Here is a 22109-nt window from a genome sequence, read left to right as displayed (position 1 = left end):
GTAGCTCTTGGATCCAACTTCCCTTCCCACTGTTCTTCCTTTAAAAAAAAAAGTATGTATATGGGTGCTTTGTCTGTATGTATACTCTGACACTAAGCCCTTGTGTACACAGAAACTAGAAGAGGGCATCAGATCCTGTGGAATTGGAGCTATAGATGACTGAGCCACCAACGTGGGTATTAGGGACTGAACTTGGGTCCTCTTGAAGAACAGAAAGTGCTCTTAACCACTAAACCATCTCTCTATTCTCTGTCCTCTATTCTTTACAAGTTTGCTGAATCTTCAATCTTGCTCACTTTAAGAATAAAAATGAACGATCCTCATGCTTCACACTCCTGCATGCTAGGATTACAGGTATGTGCCTAGCAAGATGTTTTTTTGCTTTTTAAAGAATAAACAAAGTGGGCTGGAGAGATGGTTCAGCCGATAAGAGCACTGACTGGTCCTCCATAGGTCCTGAGTTCAATTCCCAGCAACCACATGGTAGCTCACAAGCATCTGTAATGGGATCTGATAACCTCTTTTGATGTGTCTGAAGAGAATGACAATGTACTCACATACATAAAATAAATAAATCTTAAAAAAGGAATAAACAAAGCTACAAGGTTAGAGCTAAGAAAAATACAAACCATAAGGGCAGCTAAATGCTTAAAGGAGTTACCTAAGTTTCTTAAAAGCAAAAAGAGATGGACATCTATCTAGAAATAGTGAATTTATTCAAGGCAAAGTGGTATTTCCCCAAGATCAAGAGTTTTGGTAGTGAATCCAAGTATAATGGAAAACATTAAAAACAAGTACAGAGACAAAAAGGTATAAAGCAAGCACACACTTTCAAGTATACAATTTGTTTTATTTACAATACCCTATAAAAATGTAAATTTAGAAACTTTTATTTTTATTAATTAGAACTGAACAAAAAGCACAATAAGGAAGAAAAAAAATAATCAAGTGTTTACTTGATCAGGTGTGAAGGGAAGGTAGGAAAGGCTCAGTGGAGACAGTCAGCAGATGGTGGAAGGAAGCTAGGGACTGTCACTGGGGAGCAGCTGTTGGAGCCCGAGGCCACAATGAGAAGAAATAAAGATGAGTACGAAAACAGCTGGTTGTAACGGAGGGCTTTACTGTTATACAATACATGTATGTGCAAAAGGTTTATTCTCTTTAAATATCATAGCCTGTCCCCCGACTACATTCAAAAAGGTGAGAACAGCAGAAAGTAGGATCAGGAAGGGAATATAAAATAAATCAATTTAGTCTTTTCAGAACTGTAACCACTAGGGAGCAGATTCCCTTATCCTGGCTGACTGCTGAAGGGAAGAAAGGTGAGTGAAAGGGAAGTGTCCAAACCCAGGCCCCGCTGGCTGCCAGTGATTGGGGCTCAGGTGAGACTAAGCAGCCAGGACAGCAGTTCTGCTGCAGGGTAGAGGAGACTAAAGAGCAGAGCCCAAGCTTAGCAGCCATGGCTACATTTGGAGGTTTCTACCCAAGACACTAAATGAAAATGGGGAAGAGAAGCAGAAGCATGGCTTACAGAAGTCACGTCAGGAAGACAGTGCAGGTGCGCAAAAGCTACACTGCAGAAGCAGGCTCTACGTGAGGCTCATCTTGGGTACTCTTGAATGCACTTGAGGGGACAGACTCAAGCACACTGTAGTCATCACAGGAAAAGGCTTAACCGTGTGTGTGCTGTTTCTATTATGGTGGTCGGGAACAAAGGAAACACAGGTAGGGAGAAAGAAAAGTCCTCTCAGCCTAGAGCTGGGCATCAGCCAATTAACAAGTTTGATTTAATATAATGTGCTGTGTACCCTGTATTTATATATTAAAAAAGTAGAATCCACCAATGACAAGATGGAACAAAAACAGATTAAAAATATATCAGCTGGTTTATTTTTAGAGGTATATGTTAACTAAATATTTTTCAAACTAAAACTCATTCTTTAAGGACCCTCTGGAGACCATATGAATGTTGTGTAGGGGTGTGTATATATTTACCTATATCTTGACTTCTACTTAATTTTGGCTCTCCTATAGTCATATTAATAGGGGGAGATGAAAAAAGACTTCAAAGGGGGGAGGAGCCCTTTGGTAGACTACAACCTACTTTGAATTGTAATAGTGGTGATGGGATAAAGGGACATTATATTTGTGTCTCTAGGGCAAAGAAAATGCAAAATTGAGAAGAATTGAGTAAAAGTAGGACATGCAAAAGTATAACACAGAAGGTAAAAGAAACCAGCAGAAGTACCACCCAGCAGAAGTATCAGAGCAGTGGGAAATACCTGGCATTCAGAGCTAAGTTCTGAAAACAAAATGGATCCCACAAGACTTTGCTTTGGGTCATAAGCTACCTCCCCTCCCTCATTAAAAACACTCCATTGGTGATGGCAGCAGTGCAGGTGGCAGCCAAAAGGAGGTACAGGACACTCTGGAGATTTTTTTTATCGTATCCCCTGAACCAGCCTAAGGAAATGAAGAGAAAGATGACTTGTTTGTATGAGTAAGTTAAAATAGGATAAATCTTTTGCATTCATGTTATGTCTTTATAAGAATTCTCATAATACAAGACCTTAGATGCCTTTCAGCTTTTGTTGTTTTCTGAGGTACTGTTGCACACAACACAGTGATTTGTTTTAGCACACACACACACACACACACACTTACTCTCAATCTCTTACTCTCATTCTGCTTTATCCTCCCCATGGTGTGATGTCTGAGATACCAAGGTAGTGAATGAAATGTGTTCACAACTTACTGCAGTTTTGTCTCCAGCAAGTTCAGTTTCTGCCGGTCAACATAGCGAGAAAAAAGGGACACCAGATTTGTGGGTATAGAGATTGGCTTAGCCAGGGCTGCTTGGGGGATCCGTAGAAGTTCTCGGGTTGCCACGAACATCACCTCTGTCCTGACAGAGAAAACCCAAAACAGTATGAGAAGTAGAAGGGAAAGAGGAAAGCAAAGACAATTTTAAACATTTAAAATAGGAGACAAGCAATTAATACTGACCATTGGTTATTTTGCGTTGACTCTATAGCAGGATCTGAACTCTGTAGGTCTTCCCCACGGCTCAGTAGGATTAGGAGCAGTGACAAGCCAAACTGTAACAGAAATCAGATGGAATTAAACTTAACACTGTATCTAAAGGGCTGGAGATATGGATCAGGAATTAAGAGCACTTGTTCTTGAAGAGATTAAAGTTCAGTTCCTAGAAACTATGTAACAGTTCACAACCACCCATTGGCATTCACAGGGTACACATGCAGGCAAACAAACAAAACTCAGTACAGTGCACCTAAGCACACATCAGCTGATAGGACCACACCATTGAATGGGAATGGCTCTATACCAAAGTCTTTGTGTAGCCAGGCAGAGAGGTCAGGCAAGCTTGGAATTAAAGGTATGTCTTTCCTCTAAATTTTAGTTTCTCATATAGCAGATGACAAGCATAGAAAGTGATTTTTGTATACCCTATCCTGTTGCGAAAATATTTTCCACACCAGTCAGTGATAATGATTTTGTCTTTCTCCTTTTTTAAAGAATCAAAATAGATTAAGAAGAAAAGTCAAAGTTCATGGAAAATTAGAAGAAAAAAATATATTTTGTAAAGAAAAAAGATATTAGGAGCTAGAGATATAGCTCAGTTGGTGGTATTCTCTCCTAGCATGCATAAGGCTTCAGGTTTGATTCCCAGCACCATATAAACCTGGTGTGACAGTGCATACCTATAATCTCAGCATTCAGGAGAATCAAAAGTTCAATGTCATCCTTGGCTACACAGGAGGTTAGGGAGCAGCCTGGAATACACAACAATGGCTCAAAAAGCAAAACAAACAAATTAACAAAAAATATAGAGAAATATACAAAGGGAAAAAAATCAAAGCTCGAAGGAAAAAACCAAAACACTCCTGGGGCTAGGAAGAGAGCCCAGCTGGTAAAGTGTGTGCTGTGCAAGAGTGAGGAGCTGAGCTTAGATCCCAAGAAATCACGACAAGCTGGGGATGGCAGTGTGTGCCTGTGAGCCCACCTCTGGGAACTGGAACCTGGCAGACCCCTGATGGACAATGGCCAGCCCATCTAGCCAAATCAGTGATCTTCAAGTTTAGTCACAGAACTTACCTCAAAAAGCAAAGGTGGAGAATAAATCAAGGAGAAACACCTGATGCCAATCTCTGACTGTATAGCCTCTGCGTGCACATCACACAAAAGTGCACATGTATGCACACACAGTATTTTCTTATCTGAAGTCTACAGACTTACAAAGGGTGTTAATAGAAGCCTAAAAAACAGCAACATGAACTCTGAAGTGGCATCGAATGAAAATGCCAACAGCACTAGATTTAATGTGATGCTGCAGTATTCTGGGATTTCATTCTACTTTTCTGTGTTCATATTACAAAGGATAATCTTTCTTTTCCACAAAATTTCCCTTCATTCTATTTATAGGCAGATTTTTGCTAGGGTTAGGATATTGTATGACTTCTTGGTTTTCTACTGCTCTTAACATAGACCAGAAAATCAGCTGAAAGGCTAAAGAGATAGCTCAGTGGTTTAGAGCACTGACTGCTCTTCCAGAGGACCTAAGTTCAATTCCCAGCAACCACAGCAACCACATGGCAGCTCATAACTGTCTGTAACCCAAAATATGACACCCTCATGTAGACGTACATGGAGACAAAACACCAATGCAAATAAAATGAATTATTAAAAGTAAAAAAGAAAGAAAACCAGCTGAGCATCGTAAGGCTGTAAGAGGGCAGGCAAGAACTGAAACTTGCCTGTTTAGAAACCATGATCCTCTTTCCTTATTAGGTTTCCTCTAAGAAGTTTTTAATTTAAAAAAGAAAAACAGTTCGATTTTTTTGTTTGTTTGTTTTGTACTGAACCTGTGTATGTAGACTAGGCTGGCCTTAAACTCAGAGAGATCTATATGTCAGCCTTCCTTTTGAGTGCTGAGATTAGACACAAGTGCACCAAGTTTTGTCTTAATCTTTACATCTTTAACATATTAACTGAAAGCTACATGTAGCTTCCCTGTAGTTAGGCATGACATGTGACTAAGTCCTGGTCACTGCTACTTAGTAGGAGCTTGTTAAAATTTCTGGGAAAAGTCCTAATAAAACAGGACAGGCAGCTAATCTACGCCTTAATCATCCATACCCAGCTATGTTCCAATTTTAACTTTCAGAACAGTTTTGAAGCAGGAATCTTCTGAGAATGGGAATCTACTGCTAAAGATGACAGGAATAACTGTAGACAAAGACTGAATACCTGATGCTACAAATTTCATCAGAAACTAATTTTTCCAAACCACTATCTGTGTTCTAGCCTTTGCTATATGTAATTCCTGAGTGGAAGAAAGCTATAGTAGTCATAATTTTCCCAAGCCAAATTTAGATGCCACACAAACTTAGGGACACAAAATGACAAGAGCACCTTGTTCTGGAGCACAGCAGTGAGGTGAGAATTGGAGGGTGCTGGTGCAGTTGCACTTTGAGGTAGGTTCATTAGCTGTTGCAGAAGGCTGGTGACAGTCACTGAAGGAAGATGATAGAGAAGAAGGGAGAAGGGACTCAGTAAGCATGGCAGCACCTACAAAACATAAACAAGAGTGTTACATCCTGCAAACCATTCCTTCACTTACCTCCCACCCATGGGTGTGACCAACAGACTGCTCACCATATACAAAATCATTATATTGCTGTGTGCAAGGACATTTGGTCATATTGGCAAAGTAGGATAAATACTTGATTCTTTCTTGTTCAGTTTTGAGATAAGTTACTGGCCTAACACTCACTACAAATGATTGATATATTTTTGGTATCAGTATGAACTCATTAAATAAAATTTAATTCACTCTACTGCTGTAATTTTTCTTTCTGATGTTAAATATGTTACTTCTGGCAAATAGGAGTCCCTTCAAATTGGTTTGTACATCCCTAGCAACCTAGTAGTTCTCTTGCTTCTGTTGTAAGACCAGGATTATCGCTGGGCAGTGGTGGTGCACACCTTTAATCCCAGCACTCAGGAGGCAGAGGCAGAGGCAGAGGCAGGCAGATTTCTGAGTTCGAGGCCAGCCTGGTCTACAGAGTGAGTTCCAGGAGAATGCCTGGAACCAGCTATTATTTTAAGAGAGTGGACTCTAGAAACATGGTTTATTATTTTCTAATTCACATAAGTTAAAAACTCAGCACATGCATGTACACGTAAATATTTATACATACATACATAGAGGAGGAGGAAAGAAAATGAACTACAGACATATTTTTAGTGTGGTGTCAAACTTACAGCAATCTCCCTGCCTTAGTCACCATAGTGTGGGGGAAATCAAGCAAGCGTTAGCACACACAACTTTTCTGTAAAGTTAACTAAGTGCTCTTTGCTAGCAAGTCAGCTCCGTGAAGGTCTTTTTGTGCTCCTAGCTTTATTTCTAGGATGTAAAATGGTGCCACCAGTGAGTAACCACCAAATGAATGAAGTCCTCCCACACTTGCTTGCATTGTTTGTTTTCCATGAGATCAAACTGACAAGAGTGCCCACTGCTCCACTGACTTCCTTTGGCATTTATGCTCTAAAATAGGTGTACCTTTTTATTTTTATCTTTTATTCTGTAGGATAAATAGCAAATCTTTAAATTTTTCCTCCACTCCATTTTTCATTCTTGGAGTCTCTTAAAAATGTAGTAGTTTCAAGGCTGGAGAGATGGTTCAGCTGTTTTAAGTACTTGTTGCTTTTACAGAGGACCCAAATTCAATTCCCAGTACCCACATGGAGGTTCACAAGCCTTAACTCTAATTGTAGGGACCTAATGCCCTGTTCTGACACCTCCATGAACACTAACCATGCATACAGTGCACATACACACAGGCAAGCAAACTATTCATAAGTAAAACAAACAAACAAACAAACAAAACCCTAATACATTAAAAAATGTGTATGTTGCATTCGTCTGATGAGATTTAAACTTTCCATTCCATTGTGTAAATACTAAGATCTCAAAGGCTACACTAGTCATGTCCAGCTCTGTCATGGTTTGAAGTACACAGGCATGTCTTCTGCACAGATAACTTGGGTGAGTACTTCTAAATTTTTAATCAACTACAATTAATTTCCTCACAGGCAGCTCATTCTGAATCCTGTATTTAACAATACTAACTATTCTTTTATCAATTTCTTGTCTTCAACTTAGAAGAAGAAATTTTGCTAATCTTCCAAGAGCTATTACAAGGATAAACAGAGATCTTTTAATCAAGAATTATCCTGTGGGGATAATTCAACTAAACCTCCAGGCTAATGTGAAGTTACTGACAACAGAGTAAAGAGAGATATTCGACATCCACAAAAGTAACCAAGAGCCAAAGTTTTCCAATTTGAGAACTATAAGGAAATTGTCCTACATGGCGGGTACCTCATCTTGTGAATCCTTCTTGATAAGGAAAGGGAGGTTCCTGGCAGTTGCCATGAGAATGTCAGCTGCTTGTTCTGTGGAGAGGAAAGGGAGAATGCGGGCAACCATTCTCTTCCCTTTTCGGATACACATAATCTGTACAAAGTGGTCATCACTTGGCCTGCAAAAATAATACCACCCAGTGTCAAGAAAGGCAATACAGAAAACCCACATTTTTAAACGTTATGCAGTACTCATCTTTATGATCATTTGTACTACCAAAATGGAGGATGACTTTCTAATTCCAACCAAATAATAAAAAGTTTTACAAATATGGGAAATTATTTCCCATATTATAAGTAAAGATATGATCAAATTTAAGAAAAATTAAATATTGTGATCATATTTGATTTAAGTAAAAAATATTTTTCAGGAAAGTAAATAAATATTACAAAGTTGAAACACTAGTAATCATAAGCCAGAAACAGTGTGTCACCTCAAAACCAAAATCCAGTAACATTCCTTCTTTTATCTCCAGCACTTAGCACAATTCTTGTAGACAATGAATATATATTGCTGAATATACCCAAGAAAGGACTCAAAGGAATTACGGAAGTTTTACATGAAGTCTGTACAAAAAAATAGATACTAGCATGGTGTGATGGCCCACACCTTTAATACCAGTGATTGGAAGGCAACTGGATCTCTGTGAAATTAAAGTCAGACAGGGACAATGTGACTCAAAACAAAAACAACAAAACCCAAGATAGATGCTAAGCTTACAGAAATATTAGGGCAGAGTCTTTCAAAATCCCAAGTATGTGGAGCTTAGTTTGAAAATGGAGGGAATCTCCCATTTCCTCTAAGTGCACAATAATTACCTCTCTTGTCCAGGCAATTTGCCCCTCAGGTTGTCATACATGCTACAGATCTTGTGCTTTCTTTCATCCATGAGGGCAGGCCGCTCTTCTTCTAGACTTAGGAGATAGCGCCTTTCATAATCCTCTACATCAAGGAGTAAACTATAGGTCTAGGAGAGAGACAGAATAGGAGACAACATACTAGGTTAGGACCACAGAATATTAGATAAATGTCTTCACAGTTTAGGACTAACTAATAAAAATACCAGCATATAATTTAAACAATAGGTGCTCCTTTAAATGTAGGGAAATATGGTAAAATAATCCTTTAAGCATCATTCTTTCTCTCTCTTGGACTGCTAGTCAAATAGTGAAGTAATTATGTTTCCCAAAATCTCTAGCAGCAATGTTAGGCTGAAACACCAACTTTCTATAACAGTGTCACCTTCCAATGAATGATACAGTGTATGAGTGTGTGGAAAGGCCAGAGCTTGACTGTTAAGTGTTTTCTTCCATCTTTCAGCACTTTCTATTGAGGCAGCATCTCCCACCTGAACCCAGAGGTAGCCAAGTAGGCTTACCTAACTAGTTAGCTTCCTCCAAGGATCCTATCTCTTGCCTCCTCAGCACTGGCTTGCCATACCTGCCTAGCATTTATGTGGATGCTGAGGATGTAAACTCTGTTCTTCAAACTTAAACAGCAAACAAACATTTTACCATCTTTGCCAGCCCTGGCAATCTATAGATAGGGTCTCACTTTGTAGTCCTTCTGGAATTCACTATGTAGTCCTCACATTCAGAAACTGAACTTCAGGATTAAAATCCCTCTTATGTGACGAAACACCATCCTGGATTCCTGATAAATATTTTGCTAATCAGGCAAATTTTGTTTTTGTTTTGTTTCTTGAGACAGCGTTATTCTGTGTAGCCCTGGCTATCCTGTTAACTCGTTCTGTGTATCAGGCTAAACTAGGAGATCTTCCTGCCTCTGCCTCTTGAATGCTGGGATTAAAGTTTGTGCATCACCACCAACCAGGCAAAAATGCTAATTGTACTACCGGTGGTGTCACCCAGTGGTTTAAGCATTTTGTATGTATTCAACTCACTGCAAACTCAACCCCAACACAACTACTATAGTTGTCTCCACAAAGAAACTGAGGACAGCATAAAAGTTTAAATAACTCAGCCTCAGGTTACAGACTCAGAAAAAGGGATGGTTTGTAGCTTGTGCTCTACAGTCTTGCAACGTGGTGTACGCTTTATAGACAGTCTATAAGTATAATCTCATTTCACCCAATAAATGATGTAAAACTAAATCAGTTCATATAATAGAGAAACTTTTATTCCTATTTTTATTAGGCTCAAGATGACCTGGGTTGATGAGATGGCTCAATGGGTAAAGGTGCTTGCTGACAAGTCTGATGACCTGAGTTCATTTCTGTGTTGGAAGTTGCCCCACGTTGCCTCCCTTAAGTTATCATCTGACTTCCACACAAGCTGGAGTAGACACCAACACCTACACATACATTTATATATCACAAAAAGTGACCTGCTCAAAGATAATTATTAGTTGAACAAAACCCCAGTGCAGTATTCTTTCTAGGATCCCAAAGGCAAGGTATATAGCACAATCACTTCTAAATACCCTGGTAAACAACAAGCACTTGGCACAAAACAATTCTTACATAATACAAAAGAACAGGGGTCAGTGAGATGACTTAGCAGGAAAAAGCACCTATGCATGCACACAAGCCAATCGAGTTTGAGACCCAAAACCCACATGGTGGAAGGCAAGAACCCAGCCCTACAAACTGTCCTGTGACCTTCATGCACAATGCCACCACCATATATAAAATGTAATTTAAAAAATACAACAATGCTGACTTACTGATCATTCTTCTACTTCTTGGGTACACATATATTTGATAGTTCTTTAAATTGAAACTAAATATAGAAATAAATTCTAAAACTTACTTTCTCAATTATGACAAGGGTTTTTCTTCTCTTATCCCGAACTTGTTTTTCTTTCGTTTCCTTAAAAAAACAAAAAAACAAAAAAAAAACCAAACTATTCAGTAAAAATTCTTCACCTCTGTGTAGAACATTTACTCTGCCCCTAGAAACTACAAATGTGGCTATTGTGTGCCTGCAGTGTGTCAGTAGGTGGCACAGAGGAGAAAGGCTATGTCTATGCTCAGTGTTTTGACCTATGAACATATGAATGATTAGTAGCCTGAAAAAAAGGTAGTCAGAGACAACTGCCAATCAGGTGCCAGGCAGGCTCAGATGGACAACCAGGATGGGGATCAAGCCAAAAACTTGAAGAACCCTGTCTGGGACTCTGGCCCCAGGCAGGAGTGAGCCAGAAACAACTACCAGACTGGTACCAGGGGGCTCCTGATACGGAGCTAACCTGAGATGAACATAAACTAGTCCAGCACTATACAGACTTGGGAGGTGCAGACCATGCCCAAAATGACCCCTGCCAGGCACCATGATGCACAAGTGAGGCACATCACTCCCGAGACCACTAAGAGCAAGTAAGTAGTGAAGAAATAGAAGAGAAAGATAATAGAAGGATGTGGGCAAAATGAAGACAGGCAGAACTAGAGATTTGAGGGTAGTGAGGAACAAGCCTGAGGTTAGTAGCTGGTGTTGCCACCTGAGACCATGGTAGGGTCTTGGCCCGTGCTGCTACAGGGATGGGGGTGGGAGGCTGTGTAGAACTGGCACTGGAGGGATGAGAGCAGACCCTGCACCTCATCTGGGGCATCACAGGAGAGTGGGCAGGTACAATAGAGTTGTGGGTAAGCCAGCCCCAAGGATACAAATATGGCAGAGCCCTACCACTCACGGAGGGAAAGATTATTACCCTCCTCTCTCCTCATCTTTCACCAACTGTGACAGGTAAGAGACCTAACTCTAGGGTCATGAGAGCAGAAAAACTGGCCCTGCCCCTCACCTCTGGCAGCACTTAGGAGAGCAGGCAAGGTACAGGATAGTAGAACTGACCCTGATGGTGTGTTCATGGGCAAGCTGGCCCTGAGGGTGTATGAGAGAGTTGTCCCTGCAACTTGTCTGCCATGGGGCACCACGGGCAAGAGAAAGATGCCCTCCTCAACCCTTGTGCCTTGTCATCTTGGGCTTGTGGGAGCTGACCCTGACTCTCAACTGCTGTGGCACTTGAGAGAGTGGGACCTATACCTCACCTGGACACCACTGTAGAGCTGGCCCTGGATATGGGGATTGAGGTAAGCAGGCCACTAAGGGTGTGAGTGTGGGAGAGCTGGCCCTGCCTCTTGTCTGCTGGGCAGTAGCACAGACAAGGGAGAGACCACCCTCCTCCCCTACATTGTCCCTCAACATCTATGGCAGGTGGCAGAGATGGCCCTGAGGTCATGAGAGTGGGAGGACTGGCCAAGTCCCTCACTGGCTGCAACACTCTGTAGAGCAGGTGCTGCACCTTGCCTGAGCAGCAGGGTAGAGCTGGCCCCGAGGGTGTGAAAGGAGAGTCAGTGGATAGATTAGCTTATGTCTTTCCAATGACTACCACAAAGGAACACTTCATTTGCTGGCACTTACATCATCCTCACTCCGAGATGTCACAACAGCATCTATCATCTTCCGAGGATTATTCACACTAGAGACAGTAAGCTTCCCCAAAGAGCCCTCAAACTGCACTGAAAGGACAAAAAAAGACTCCAATAAACATTCGGAATATGGCAGAAAGCACTCGGAATGCTTTTTTCTGTTCTTTATCCATGGCTTAATAATTTCTCATAGGACTATAGATAGTAAAGCAACCCCTATTCTTTTCTTTCTTTTTGTCTGTTTGTTGTTTGTTTTAAGGCAAGACCTCATTATCTTGGGCCTGCTTTGAACTCATGACCCTTCTGCTTCTGCCTCCTCAGTACTGAGATTACAGGTGTGACCTGCCATAGCCAGCTACAGCAACTCCTTTGCATAATCTATTCTCCACTCTTCATTAATTATCAAAAGAAAAATTATTTCCTTTATCAATTTTAGAAGTACTAAGAAAAACCACAGTAAATTTTTAAAAATTATGGTGTCTCAAAGAACCTATGAGTTTATCTGTCAAGCTAGTCATGCTCTCTACAAATAATTTCCTCTAGTTTATTACAACTGTAGTCTCTCAAACGGGCTTATAAGCACTTACCAGGCTTATAAGCATGCTCCAGTTTGGCCACCTGAGGGGTGATGAGCTTGGTACGCTCCTTCTTAGGGCCATCACCTTGTATTTCTTCAGCAGCTGACAATTTCTCCAGTTTTTCAAAGTAATTCTACCACAAGAGAAGATTTTTTTGTTGCAAAACAAAGATAGACTACTACTGTACTTCCCACTAATTACACCAGTGGTAGTAACATAACTAGAGCACTAGAAACATACTGATCCCTAAGTTTTGTTACTTTGTTGTAACTACGCACACCTACACACACACACACACAAATTAATTAATTAATTAAATTTTTTTTTCAAGACAGGGTTTCTCTGTGTAGCCCTGGCTGTCCTGGAACTCACTCTCTGTAGACCAGGCTGGCCTCAAACTCCCAAATGCTGGAATCAAAGGCTTGCACTACCACTGTCCGGCTACAAATTTATTTTTCAATGTGCTCTGCCTACCCTAGAAATAACCCACTAGGTAGACCAGGGTGGCTTCAAACTTAAGAGATCTACCTTGCCTCTCCTCCAGAGTGCTGTGACTAAAGGCGTTCACACCCACCCTTGGCCTTTTTTCTTTTTTTGGTTTTGGAGACAGGGATTCTCTGTGTAGTAGTTAGTAGTTGCCCTGGAACTCACTTTGTAGATCAGGTGATCTGCCTCCTAAGCCCTGAAACTACAGGCATGCACCACCTGGTTCTCACACATGGATTCAATTAAAAATCAATCTATGAACTACAGGTATACCTAAACAACAGAGTGAGTTTGTTCAAGGCTCAGGGTTCGATGGCCAGCACCACAAACCTCTGACTGAGACATACATACATACATACATACACACACACTTTCAAATTTCCTAGCCTTCAAAAACATTAACTGGTTTGGTAAGATGGCTCAGTGGGCAAGGCACTTGTTACTAGGCATGATGTCCTAAAAGTTTAATCTCTGGGATCTACGTGGTGAAAACATAACAAACAAACAAACCAATCCAACTAATTCCCTGACATTCACATGTAGACCCTGATAGCAGTACTCACTGCACACAAAATACATTTTTTTATAAATTTTTTAAATAGTATTTTCAAAATCTGAATTAATGAAAATGTCTTTAAAAGTTGGACTGTCAATATTATTTTCTTTCTTTTTTTTTTTGGTGTATACGGGGCTACTAGGGATTGAAGCCTGGGACTTGCACATGCTAGGCAAGTGTTCTCCCACTGAGCTACATCCCCAGCCCCACACTACCATATTATTAATTGGAAAAACCAGATTTATTAATGCTCAAATAAAAACATCAATCTGAAAACACACAGCTTGACAATATCTAGAATTTAAAAATGGAAAGAATCTGCAATCAATTTGAATTCACTGGACAATATCTCAATAGAAAATTCTACAAGTATTCAATTTTACCATTCATTATTTAAGTTATTATTAGCATAAGCAGTCAAATTGTTTTCGAAACTAGCCTATCTACCTGGTAATAGAAATCATCCAGGTAGGGATCAGTGCTCTGCAGCTGCATCATCTGGATTTTAGAAACCCAATCCTTCTCTCGCTGCAACATTAGATTAGCATATGGATCCTTCCGGAGATAATCCTGATGACTGGCCCGGTGACCTCCTCTGTCTCCAGTACCATTGAGATTCCGATGCTGACTGAAAGGCAAATACATGTTGCATTCAGGCCAAGTCAGCATATTAGTCATACTGTTTGAAATATAACAGGCTGGTTCCCACTTTGATTTCTGTGAAGAAAAACAGAACTGAACCCTAACAGAACTGAAGAGAAAAGAGCTATGTGACACATAATCACACAAATGAAACTAATAAGATCTGAGTACTTGCACATCTGTACTGGTTGGTTTTGTGTCAACCTGACACAAACTAGAGTCATCACAGAGAAAGGAGCCTCAGTTGAGGAAATGCCACCATGAGATCCAGCTGTAAGGCATTTTCTTAATTAGTGTCAATGGCGTAGAGCCCAGATCCTTGTGAGTGGTGCCATCCCTGGGCTGGTGGTCCTGGGTTTTATAAAAAAGCAGGCTGAACAAGCCAAGAAAAGCAAGCCAGTAAGCAGCACTTCTCCGTAACCTCTACATCAGCTCCTGCCTCCAGGATCCTGCCATTTGAGTTCCTGTCTTAACTTCCTTCAATAATAATATCAATTTGGAAGTGTAAGCCAAATAAACTCTTTTCTCCCCAACTTGCTTTATGATCATGGTGTTTTGTAGAAGCAACAGAACCCCTAAGACAATACTGATACATGGACTTTTGTGTAAATTATAACCACTCACAGCAGGAAGACTTTTCTCGATTTAAGACAATACACTGAGGCCAGGAAGTATCAAAGCTATTTACCAGGTGGCAGAGTAAGATTTGAATACAAGTCAATCAGATTCTGGCCCGTATAATTTTCTTTAACTCACCGAAAATCATAAAACATTTAAATGTAGGTAGAAGCTCAAGCAAGTACTATAATAAATACCCACCATCCAAATTTAAACATGTATTTAGGCCAATTTGCTTCACTTTGAAGTCACATAGCCAATCATGGAAGGCCAATCATACTCCCAGCACTCAAGGCTTACTCAGGACTGTGGGTTCGAGCATAGACTAACAACAATGTTTCAGGCCAGTTTCAACTATAAAGTAAGAACCTGTTTCAAAAACCAAATAATACAGGTTAGCTGAAGGCCTTAAAGATTATTTTAAAATGTTTTATGTATATTTTTGCATATATAGGCCAATTGGTGGTTATGAAGCTGAATGACATAGGGGCTGGGAACTGGACTCTGGTACTCCGAAAAACAAGGTTTTTGTTTTGTTTTGTTAGATTTATTTTTTATTTATATGAGTACACTGTAACTGTCTGTCTTCAGACACACCAGAAGAGGGTACTGGATCCCATTACAGATGGTTGTGAGCTATCATGTGGTTGCTGGGAATTGAACTCAGGTCCCCTGGAAGAGCAGTCAGTGCTCTTAGCTGCTGAGTTCTCTCTCTAGCCCCAGGAGACACTCTTAACTGCAGAGTCATCTCTCCTGTCCACTTACAGCTTCCTCTTCACAGAAGAATCAGCATGCTGCCTTTATATGGTGTCTCCTCAACACCTGCTCCTCAAATCATTGTACTGCTATGCATCTGTCTTTGAATGTCTTGTCTGTATTTTTCTTTCTTTTTTTTTTTAACCATGGGCAGGCAGCAAACTTTATTCTAAACTTATGGACAGGTGGTCACACTCAGATGCAACCATTTTAGATCATCCACTTAAGTGCTTTAATTATGTAACATAGTGAAAAATTATTATTATATTATTTTACACTCCAGATTTTATTCCCCTCCCTGTCCACCCTTCAACTGTTCCACATCCCGTACCTCTTCCCCAAAACCCTGTCTCCAAAAGGATAGCCCCCCCCCCCACCCAACCAGACCTCTAAACTCCCTGGGGCCTCCAGTCTCTTGAGGGTTAGGTGCATCTTCTCTGACTGAACCCAGATCCAGCAGTCCTCTGCTGTATATGTGTTGGGGGCCTCATATTTCAGAAAAAGGAGAGATCTCCCATGCTCATAGATCGGCAGAATTAACATAGTAAAAATGGCCATCCTACCAAAGGTAATCTATAGATTCAATGCAATCTCCTTCAAAATCCCAACACAATTCTTTAAAGACATGGGAAGAGCAATTCTCAAATTCATCTGGAAAGGCAAAAAACCCAGAATAGCGAAAAGAATTCTTAACAATAAAAGAACAGCTGGGGGAATTACCATCTCTGACTTCAAGCTCTACTACAGAGCAATAGTGATAAAAAACTGCATGGTATTGGTACAGAGACAGACACGTTGATCAATGGAATAGAATTGAAGACCCAGAAATAAAACCACATACTTACACACACACCTGGTCTTTGACAAAGAAGCCAAAAATATACAATGGAAAAAAGAAAATATCTTCAATAAATGGTGCTGGTCTAACTGGCTGTCTGTATGTAGAAAACTGAAAATCGACCCGTTTTTGTCACCTTACATAAAGCTCAAGTCCAAGTGGATCAAGGACCTCAACATAAAAACAGATACACTGAATCTAATAGAAGAGAAAGTGGAAAAGAGCCTTGAACTCATTAGCACAGGGGAAATTTCCTAAACAAAACTCCAATGGCTCATGCTCTAAGATCAAGAATGGATAAAAGGGACCTTATGAAACTAGAAAGCTTCTGTAAGACAAACAACATAGTCAATAAGACAAATCGGCAACCTACAGATTGGGAAAAAAACCTTCACCAATCCCACATTTGATAGAGGGCTAATATCCAAAATATATAAAGAACTCAAGAAGCTAACCACCAAAAAAACCCAAACGACCCAATCAAAAAATGGGGTATAGAACTAAATCGAGAATTCACAACAGAGGATTCTCAAATGGCTGAGAAGCACCTAAAGAAATGTTCAAAGTACTTAGTGATCAGAGAAATGCAAATCAAAACAACCCTGAGGTTCCACCTTACACCAATCAGAATGGTTAAGATCAAAACCTCAGGTGACAACACATGTTAGTGAGGATGTGGAGAAAGGAGCCACTCCTCCATTGCTGGGGGGAGTGCAAACTGGTACAACCATTCTGGAAATCAATCTGGAAGTTCCTCAGAAAATTGGAGACCCAGCAATACCACTCTTGGGAATATACCCAAAAGATGCCCCACCATGCCACAGGGGAACATGTTCCACTATGTTCACAGCAGCCTTGTTTGTGATAGAGAGAAGCTGGAAATAGCCCAGATGTCCCACAACAGAAAAATGGATACTGAAAATGTGGTTCATTTACACAATGAAATACTACTCAGCTATTAAGAATGAGGACACCCTGAGTTTTGCATGCAAATGAATAGAATTAGAGAAGATTTCTTTCTTTCTTTATTAACTCTTGTTGCATTAGTATTATTCTGTACGCTTCTGGTTATATAAATAACCTTGCTTCTTCATATCAAAATGTATCCTGGAAATACTATAAAGTGGAACTTCAAGGATGTGATCTAGTCATGTTTTAACTTTATTATCTACTGCCTAAATCCTCTCCCAAAGATCGGTCTACTCAATACTTTCACCAGATTAAGTACTGAGACACTTCAAATTTTGCTTGACTGATGATCATAACCTATTATCTAATTTTAATGTTTATTGCTGAAATAAGTATGCTTGAACATCTCTTTAGTTTTAGGAACTACTCAATAAACTTTTTTCTATCGAGAATGGAATATTTTGATTATTTTGATATGTTTTGTTAGTGTTTGTGTTTCTTCCTTAAAATAATTTTTTAGCTGTCTTTATTACTGTTGAGTTCTTCCTTTTGTAAGGCCTATGCCTTCAAGTGATAGAATTACAAGCATGTGTTATGAACACCTGGCAAGGCTTAACTTTTAATACAGTGAAAATGTACTAATCTTCCCCTATATAGCTTATATTTGGAGTTTTATTTTTAAGTTCCCATTAGTTTCCTTTTTCTCCCCTACAAAAATATATTCTAGAACATTTCTGGAAGTGAGAAGCAATTTTACACATATACACATAAAACAAAAACGGATGTTGAAGGGCCCTCACAGCTATACCTAGTTTCCTTAATTTATCTAGGTAAATAATTATAAAATGACTTTATATAGAAGGCAGAGGCTTTATATATCCTACTGTTTTTAGTTTTCAAAGCCCACCATAGTTTGACCACACAGCCAGGGCCACAGATACAAATATACATCTATATTTGAATGATGATGAAATAATGAGAAGCAAAGAATGACCACTGGGCTCACATGACACAGTTAGAGCTGGCTACTGTTTTAAGGTTACTTCTGAATTAGAAGACAAAGAAAAAGGTAGTTAAGAGGGGGATTATAAATTTGAAAAGGAATATAAATGTCAGAGCTCAACCATAACTATGACTTAAGGCCAACCTAACTGTAACTATGAATTCGTTGATAAAAATCAGATCATTTGAACCAGCCAGATGGCTCAGTCTTTAAAGTGCTTGACATCAAGCCTGACAACCTGAATTCAGTTCCTGGAACCCATGTACTGGAGGAAGAAAACTGACTGTCACACATAATAAATAAAGCTGTCTTCTGACCTCCACAGGTATGTACACACACATGTACAGCATAAAATGTAATAAAACAAAACATAAAAGGACAGCATTTAGGCCAACAAAATAACCTCCATACTAAGTACATGTAGTTAAACCCAAGTCAACAAGTTCCTCTTACATGTCAGGAGAGTGATGAATACTCACTTTCTACTCTGCAGCTGCCTCTGATACAACAGGCGCCGGTGCTGTGGATGAAGGTGAGTTGTGTCTGGTCTAAACATTGGGGTCTGAGGTCTAAGAAAAAATGGAAAATGGTCCTTGATTATCTCATCTTAATTGACTTCATTTTAAAAAAGGTTGTCAATACAGGATAACTTCACATAGGTTCACTTAAGGGACAGCTAGTGTACTGTAAACAGACTTTCAGAAAGGAAAGCCATATTATTGTATTTCTTCCACAATGACCAATTCTCAAACCCAAGAAGATAACTATGAAAGTCAGTGCACTAGTAGTTAAACAACACAATTTTTTTATTCTTAGTATTTAATGTATTTAGCTTAAAAAAAATTTTTTTTTGTGGGAATAGTGTAGAAAGTGTATGGGTGGTGGTTAATTGTACATGTCAAGCTGACTAGCTACGATACTCAAGTTTAACTAAACCCTACTATAGAAACTGCCATGAAAGCATTGTATAGACACTTACATTTATAATCCACTGACTTTAAGAAACTGCCTTCTATAATCTGGCTTAACAGCCCAAACCAGAAGTCTCTCAGAAGTAAACTCTATCAGGAAATAAAGTTCTGCTGAATATCTAGACTGCTGGCTGACATACTTCAAGGTCAAGACTGCAATGTGACTCTTAGTTTCTAGCCTGCTACATGGGTTTCCAATTTGCCAGTCAGTTCCTTGGACTAAAATTAACTTTCCCCACATGTATGTTCTATTGATGTTTCTTTTAAGAACACAAATTGCTGTGATTTACATAAGACACAATTTTACCAACGAAGAAACCAAATCTGTCTTCTTATCAAACCATAAAGTAGAAGCAAGCAACTCAGCTGGCACTGAGACCAGCTAACTTCTTGGCTTCTGTTTCCACCTGTTATTTGTGGTAATTCTTTAGTCACCAGCACTGTGTATTTTACTGCATGAGTGTTTGCAAAGTGGTATAAAGTGAAACTTCAGAAAAAGTAAAAGCAGCAGTTAATTTATCATGTGCAAAGGAAGAATGACATTACTGAGAGCAGTGTAGAGCCTGAAGACTCAAGCAGTTCTCTTGACAATTCAAGGATCCAGGGATTCCTCAAATACTGTGCTAAGCAAGTATCCCAAGACTTTTACATTACAAAACTAAACCAGAGATTATAAAAATTTTACAGTATAAAACTAAAAGGGATGACTAACAATGGATCATCAGAGGCATATTTTGTATACCTTAGGTTTTGTAGGTGAGGTCCTGGGCCAGGAGGATGCTGCTGTGGAGGTGGTGTAGCAGGGGGTGGAGCACTAAAGAAGGCACGGAAGCTTGGTGCTGGGGGAAGCATCTGCCCAACGCGCCCTTGTAGCAACTTAGGATTCATGGCAGCCAGTGGGCTACCAACAAATCCAGGGACCCGTGCAAACTGGCTGGGAGACATTCGTCCAGGCTGTAGCTGCAAAGAGAACAAGATCTTTGACACAGAAGGATTAGCAATCCTCACTGGCCCCACCCATGTTTGTGACAGGATCTCAATATGTATTTCAGACTGTTTGGGAACTCCCTGTATAGCCCAGGATGGCCTCAAATACATAATCCTAACTCAGCCTCCTAAGTGTTGGAAATACAGGCATGCACCATCAAAATGTAAACAATTTCCATTAATAACTTCACTTGAGAAAACAAACAGGGGGCAGGGTTTGAAGCAGCTAACCGTGAAAGAAAAGGGTGTCAAGCAATGAAATTTTTGAATAGCAGGATTCTTTACGGGTTCAGCAAACCGCAGGCTTACCTGTGCTCCCCCAAGAAGCTGTGCTCTCTGCAGGGGACTGAGTACAGGAGGAACACTAGGAGGAAAAGGGTGGCCCAGGAGGGAGGAGTTCTAAGGACACAAAAAAGGGATATTATGTTCACATTATGGAACAAGCAAATCAATATATTAAGCAAATTCAGTATAAATTTGATCCTTATATCAGAAAAGAATGCTAGAAATTATGAAACACTAAGTCTGTGTAACAGGAAAAAGACAACAGTAGAATAAAAGGCTCAAGCAGCAGAAAACAGAGGTTAAAATGAACTTAGAATTTTCCTGTGCTTCTTCCTTTTGTTTAGACAAAGAGTCTTGCTAAGTAGCTCAGCTTGAAACTCACTTGCTATGTAGACCAGGCTAGCCTGGAATTAAGAATGCTTTTGCCTCAGTCTAATGAGTGCTAGGATTACAGGCATATATAGCAATGCCCAGCTGAACCTAGACTCTTAAAGTGGCAAGAAACAAAGTAAACTTTTGTCCTCTGACCTTGGGACTAAAAAAATCTAGAAAATAAGGGATTATAAGGAATACATATAATCTAGGAAAGGCCAGCTCTACTACATACTAATGGTGATCATAAAGTTCACACTCAACAGTCCTGCCATGTTGTAGAGGGACATACCGGGACACTGCAGAGCTGGTTTGGAGACATCCTCTCACCATAGGGAGCAGGATACCGTGGTGGCATTGGAGGCCGAACATGAACAGGCTTCGGACACAGAATCTATTAGGACAAACACATATAAAACTACACTCAATGAAATCAGTCTTTTGCCTTCCTACACTCCCTCCCCTCAAGTACTGGTAGAGACACAGAACTCAATGCAAAACCCTACTTCTAAGCAATTTGCTCTGGCTATGGGTTTAAAAAGAGAACCTTTGGTCACTTCCTCTTACAAATCAGTTTCATGTTAACTGAAGATGATTTAGCTAATTCTCCAGTATCCCCACCCTTCCATGCTATCTGAGGGAAGTACCAGCAGACATTCTGACTTGAAAATTTTCTCCAAGAGGATGTTTTAGTTATTTTGAGGGAGAAGGAATGATAAGAAAGCTGGAGGATTAACTAAGTCCTATTCTGAAGCATCAGTGATATGGCCGCCATGGTCAGCAATGCTGTGATACATTGTGACTCCACCATTTCTTAGGATATTGAGCCTAACTAGGCCATACCAACACCACCCTCCCCCCATACCTTCCAAATTGGCCTTCCTTTTCAGCTGCTGGTTTCAGGTGGAGGAAAGTCTATGGAACAGGACTGCACAGGCTCTAGGGAAAGCAGGGATATCTTAAAGGTAAAAAGGGATGTGGACAATGCTGAGTGTTCCCACTCCCCCCAGCTTTCAGTATTCTTTCTGCTAATGTACCCGGCAGCCAGCAAAACACTTTAAAAAAGGACATATGTACTAATGTGGCTAACTACTCTTTTCTCCCCCAGTTAAAAGGTAGCAGCAGCAGCAGGAGCAGCAAATGATATTAGGGAATGTGTCTCATTTATACTAACTTCTTCTCTAATTGGCTATTCTTTTAATGCCTACCCACAACATCCACCCTCCTCCCAGGATCCCAAATAATTTTGCCCAGATTCCCAATATCCTGGGCTG

General features: G+C 40.1%; 1 protein-coding gene and 1 non-coding gene across 3 annotated transcripts in view; one reads left to right on the top strand and one right to left on the bottom strand.

Annotated features, from left to right (window-relative positions):
• Window positions 1–829: 829 nt before the first annotated feature.
• Window positions 830–22109, bottom strand: part of Patl1 (PAT1 homolog 1, processing body mRNA decay factor) — a 30520-nt gene continuing 9240 nt past the window's right edge. The window contains exons 2-16 of one of the 2 annotated variants that reach the window (XM_076917634.1): window positions 21701–21774; window positions 21128–21229; window positions 20488–20577; window positions 19934–20151; window positions 18700–18789; window positions 13902–14082; window positions 12422–12545; window positions 11827–11924; window positions 10219–10278; window positions 8266–8414; window positions 7406–7565; window positions 5434–5589; window positions 3007–3098; window positions 2756–2905; window positions 830–2463 (exon numbers count right to left, since the gene is read on the bottom strand). In XM_076917634.1, coding sequence (XP_076773749.1) covers window positions 2442–2463; window positions 2756–2905; window positions 3007–3098; window positions 5434–5589; window positions 7406–7565; window positions 8266–8414; window positions 10219–10278; window positions 11827–11924; window positions 12422–12545; window positions 13902–14082; window positions 18700–18789; window positions 19934–20151; window positions 20488–20577; window positions 21128–21193 — 1656 coding nt within the window. In that variant the 5' untranslated portion in view covers window positions 21194–21229; window positions 21701–21774 and the 3' untranslated portion in view covers window positions 830–2441. The remainder of the gene's footprint in view (window positions 2464–2755; window positions 2906–3006; window positions 3099–5433; window positions 5590–7405; window positions 7566–8265; window positions 8415–10218; window positions 10279–11826; window positions 11925–12421; window positions 12546–13901; window positions 14083–18699; window positions 18790–19933; window positions 20152–20487; window positions 20578–21127; window positions 21230–21700; window positions 21775–22109) is intronic. The other variant, XM_034509714.2, reaches the window with a different exon arrangement.
• LOC117701691 (small nucleolar RNA SNORA17) lies at window positions 10354–10485 on the top strand. The gene has a single exon (XR_004605802.1). It is a non-coding gene; the product is annotated as a small nucleolar RNA SNORA17 (small nucleolar RNA).

The sequence above is a fragment of the Arvicanthis niloticus genome, chromosome 1 (genome assembly GCF_011762505.2).
Source record: "Arvicanthis niloticus isolate mArvNil1 chromosome 1, mArvNil1.pat.X, whole genome shotgun sequence".
In the NCBI taxonomy this organism is placed as follows: Eukaryota; Metazoa; Chordata; class Mammalia; order Rodentia; family Muridae; genus Arvicanthis; species Arvicanthis niloticus.
Note: the sequence above shows the minus strand (reverse complement) of the source record. Positions and strands in the feature narration are given on the sequence as shown.